General features: G+C 38.7%; 1 protein-coding gene across 1 annotated transcript; it reads right to left on the bottom strand.

The window, feature by feature from the left end:
- Nucleotides 1-1,719: 1,719 nt before the first annotated feature.
- LOC142141481 (olfactory receptor 5AR1-like) lies at nt 1,720-2,673 on the bottom strand. Its single transcript, XM_075200002.1, has one exon. The coding sequence runs from the start codon at nt 2,671-2,673 to the stop codon at nt 1,720-1,722; it is 954 nt and encodes a 317-aa protein (XP_075056103.1).
- Between the last annotated feature and the right edge of the window lie 2,138 nt (nt 2,674-4,811).

Below are 4,811 nucleotides of genomic sequence, written 5' to 3'. Positions count from 1 at the left end.
GTCACGCAGTCTGATATTGAGCGCATATGTATATCTATTATATCTGCTAGATAAATGACAGAAGCTGATTAGTCATACTTGCCAACATTATGTTGGTCATGTCCTGGAGCAGGGTATGGACGGAGGGGTCAGGGCTTCATGTAAGCTCTATTGGTGCAGGGACTGATGTGAGTGAGTTCTCTGTACAGCGCTGTGGAAATAGTTGCGCTATATAAACAGCTGACGATGATAATATACTCTTTATGGCTTGGTAAAACTATAAGAATATCTATACTATTAGTTTAAGGACACTTCCAAAATATGTAGTATTTAAATTCTCAGTGTTCACAGTAAACGTTCATAATTTGAACAGTACATTATATTTTAATAATCCAATTTATAAGACAATCAATTTGCTGTTACAATTAGAATTAGATTATGTAAAAATAATTTGAACCACATCTACTGCAGTATTTATTTCAGTCTTTTTAGTATCCCATTTAGAAATAGTATATTATCTTAATTTGAACCACTTATGAAAACGAGCGGCTTACAAGACAGACTGCAATTGGGATAAGGGGATATTTATTACAGTGAACACATATTCTAAGGTCAGGACCTAGAAGGTTGCTTAGAGCACCAATGGTTAGGGTGGACCTAAATCACTGAATGAGTGACGTAATGTTTTAGTGCGTCTACAGTGTCCACAATCACTGGTATGAAGGAGAAGCAGCCAGCAGTTCCTTACTTTTAAGCTGTCTGTTGTCGCTTCTCCTTGTCAGTGTTACACTGGGAGTGTGGAGCTTGACTATAATGTCCCAACCAAGCGCCACAACCTCAGTATGAGGAGCAAAGGATTCTCATATTATTTCCAGACAGGGCCGGTGCTAGGGTTCGCGGCGCCCTAGGCAAAATTTTGCTGCTGCGCCCCCGCCCCCGAACACACTAAATAAAAAAATAATTAGATTTTATTTACCTTTTCTTCCTTTAGCTGCTCCTTGCGATGCATGCTGGGAGGGAAGGGAAGGGGGGCGTCGGGAAGAACTTTATTCACACTGTCAGTGACAGTGACAGACAGTGTGATACTTCAGAGGCGCCTCCGGACAGACTATCACATGATCACAGTGATCATGTGTGAGAGTGAGATGCATTGAAAAACAGCTGCGGCACCCCGCCGCCGCTGCACTTCTCTCCCGAGCCGCTGAACCGCTGACTAGATTGGAAAATCTAGTCAGCAGCGCCCTGCAGGTCCTGGCGCCCTAGGCAACTGCCTAAGGTTGCCTAATGGGAGCGCCGGGCCTGTTTCCAGACTAAGTAAGAACCTTGAACTGGCCCTGCTTAAGGTCCTGGTAAACTGAAGCTATAAACTATACCCATTCTACATTTATCATGAAGCTGATTGTAAAGTAGGAGAAGTAATTTTATGCATGGTTTTATTTCCCAAAAATATTACTTATACATTTTCTACACACATTCTATGTATTATGCAGAAAAAATCTTCAACATACATAGATACATGGGTTACTTTTCCCAAAAACATTCTGTTTTTGTTTGAAATATACACAATAAAAACACTGAATAGCTCCTGTGAGATTGAATCTTGAGCACTCAGAGGACAACTTGTGGTCATCCATTCAGGACACCTCAAAAAGGACTTTATTTGGCCAAATAATATCGTATAGATCAGTTTTCCCTTTGCTTTATCTTATACTTCATTTTGACAACAGATGTGGGTGAAGATCACGGCTGAAGTTTAATCCGTTTGGACCCCATTTTCTGCAAATGCTGAATGACTTTTATCTTCAGGGCATGTGTCCGGATCCCGTATATCAGGGGATTACATAGTGGTGGGACAACTAAACCAGTAACAGACAGGAGAACATGAACCATAATGGGGAGGTTAATACTACCCAGTCTGTATCTGATCACAACAAAGAAAACTCCTAATAAGAAGACAGAAAAGTTGAGTAAATGGGTCACCAAGGTGTGGACGGCTTTCTGACGTGATTCTTTCGAGACCCTCATACAGACAACAAATATCCTCAGATAGGAAAAAAAAGAAACTAAAATGGTAACAATCAGATAGCTGGAAACTAAAGCAGCGGAAAAGGTTTGACTGACAGAGGAATCTAAACAGGACAGAATAATGAGGGACATATTGTCACAAAAAATATTTTTTATTTTATTCCCACAAAGAGGAAGTGTCCAAGTTAACAAAACAGCAATGAGAAGCGCTATGAAGGACATGAAACAAGATCCAATGATAAGATCTATAACCTTCTTGTTTGTCATTAAGGTGACATAGTGCAGAGGGTGACAGACGGCCAGATATCGGTCATAGGCCATGATGGTAAAAGTGCTCATTTCAAAAAAAGCAAAAAGTGAAATGAACAGAGTTTGAGTGATACAACTACCATAAGAGATGGTCTTAGATGATGTGATCAGGTCAACTATCAGCTTCGGGAAAAATGTGGAGCTGCCAAAAATCCCATTGATAACCAGTTTACATATTAAGATGTACATAGGTTCATGTAGACTTTGCTCCATCAAAATAACAAGGACAATAATAATACTCAAAAATATAATAAATAAATATGTAATGATAGAAAGGGCACAATATAAATATTTTAATTTGTTCATCTCTACAAGTCCCAGTAGGACCAAGCTGGTGCTGACATTGAACGTCTGTTCCATCCTCCTTGTTTCTGTTCAAATCAGGAATTTAGCTTAGATTAAATGAAGGATCCTGCGTGAAAAAGAGAAATCAATTATTTTATTTTAAAAAACCTCTACAGCGCTGTGACCTGTGAGAGCACCTGTTAAAATAGACTATAAACTTCTGAATCTGGATAATAGTCCCTGAAATATTAATCTCACTACAGCATTAGTCATATTATGGAGGTTGCACAGAGTTGATGGATACCTAGTTAAACTGGGAGTTTTCTTGTTAGGACTCTCTCACTGTGCCCTCACTGGATCTATGTTCAACAACGCAATGACATACTATTGATACTTGAGAAGCTACTTGTATCTGTAATGGATTGAATACATTCAGAATATTTGTCTAACACTAGATTATATATGAGCATATAGATTAGATTATTTCAGTGCATTCAACAAAGTTCATAATTAATTCTTGATTTTTATTATAATTTTTATTCTTATGAAAAAAAAATCTATTTTGAATAGAGATGTTCAATGACCCCCATGTTCTGGTTTTGGTTTTGGTTAAGGATCTGGATAAACTTCGTGTTTTGGTTTTGGTTTTGGCAAATCCGCCCTTGTATGTTATGGTTTTGGTTTTGAGTCCCAATTTTTTTCTAAAATCACATATTTTTGCTTTTTTTCCCCTTCATTATTATTAACCTCAATAACACTAATTTCAAGTCATTTGCAGTCAGATTTGACCACCTCACAGGTCACAATATTATTTTCAAACACTTTCAAACAAATACTGCAGAGACCTGGCTGGATGCTAAGCGACAGAGCAATGACTCAAACACACGGCAGTTCCTAGCACATCTAGGACACATTGGCACACAGCAGTGGCAGAAAAGAGGTGCAAGATGGAATTGTCCTTGTATCATGAAACCAGTTATGGTTCATTTGATCGCTCCACCCGTTCCTTGGATAACTGTGGTAATTCTACAGCTAATACATGGCAATTAGCGCTGACCCCCCCCCCCCCCCCCCCCCGGGATGCTTTTAACAAACACTTTGTGCAATACTGATGAAACAGCAGCAGTGGAAGGTAATACATATACACGTCTATTTAGACATCCATGATTACATTACTTCTGCAAGTCACGTTGTTCTTTGTTAATAAAACTGTTGTCTTTATACCGTTCAAAAAAATTACAAATAATCCTCCACTATTCTTTGGATGTTGATAGTTCAAGTCTCAATGTTACATTGGAGGGGGAGGTAAACTTAAAATATGAGGACAGATTTATAATTGGGGTAGGACATGTTCTAGATCATTTTTTAATGTCAGTGTAAAAATAAAGCTATTAAGTGTTTGTGTGCTACATGAAAAAACAACCAGTATTTTCTTTATGTGCAAAATAATAAACTCATTTGCACCCCTTGCATTGTAACATGGTTTTGTCAAGGTTCAAAGTTACAAATTTTTTTGCTTTACTTTCTTTAATGAATCAGGCCCTATGACTCCTAACCTAAGCACTGCTCAAACCTCTGTTCACAAACTAGGGGTGTGCACCAGCCACTTTTCGTGTTTTGGGTTTTGGGTTCTGATTAGCTTGAGGTTTTGGGTTCGGTTTGGTTTTGCCAAAACACCCCACTAAAGGTTTTGGTTCTGATTTTGGGTTTTGGGTTCTGATTTTTTTTTAAAAAAGCATGAAAGTGCTAAAATCCATATTTTTGTTTTTTTTCACTCCTACACTATTATTAATCTCAATAACATTCATTTCCACTCATTTTCAGTCTATTCTGAACACCTCACACCTCACAATATTGTTTTTAGTCCAAAAGGTTGCACCGAGGAACCTTGATGTCTAAGCTAAGCGACACAAGTGGGCGGCACAAACACGTGGCCCATCTAGGAGTGGCACTGCAGTGGCAGACAGGATGGCAGTTTGAAAAACTAGGCCCCAAAGAGCACATAATGGCAATAAAAGAGGTGCAAGATGGAATTGTCCTTGGGCCCTCCCACCCATCCTTATGTTGTTGAAATAAGACATGTACACTTTAACAAACCAATCATTTCAGCGACAGGTCCTACAAAACTACTGTGGCTGAAATGATTGGTTTGTTTGGGCCCCCACACAAAAAAAACTATTCATCTCTCCCTGTACAAACTAAACTGGCTCTAC

The sequence above is a fragment of the Mixophyes fleayi genome, chromosome 2 (assembly GCF_038048845.1).
Source record: "Mixophyes fleayi isolate aMixFle1 chromosome 2, aMixFle1.hap1, whole genome shotgun sequence".
Lineage (NCBI taxonomy): Eukaryota > Metazoa > Chordata > Amphibia > Anura > Limnodynastidae > Mixophyes > Mixophyes fleayi.
Note: the sequence above shows the minus strand (reverse complement) of the source record. Positions and strands in the feature narration are given on the sequence as shown.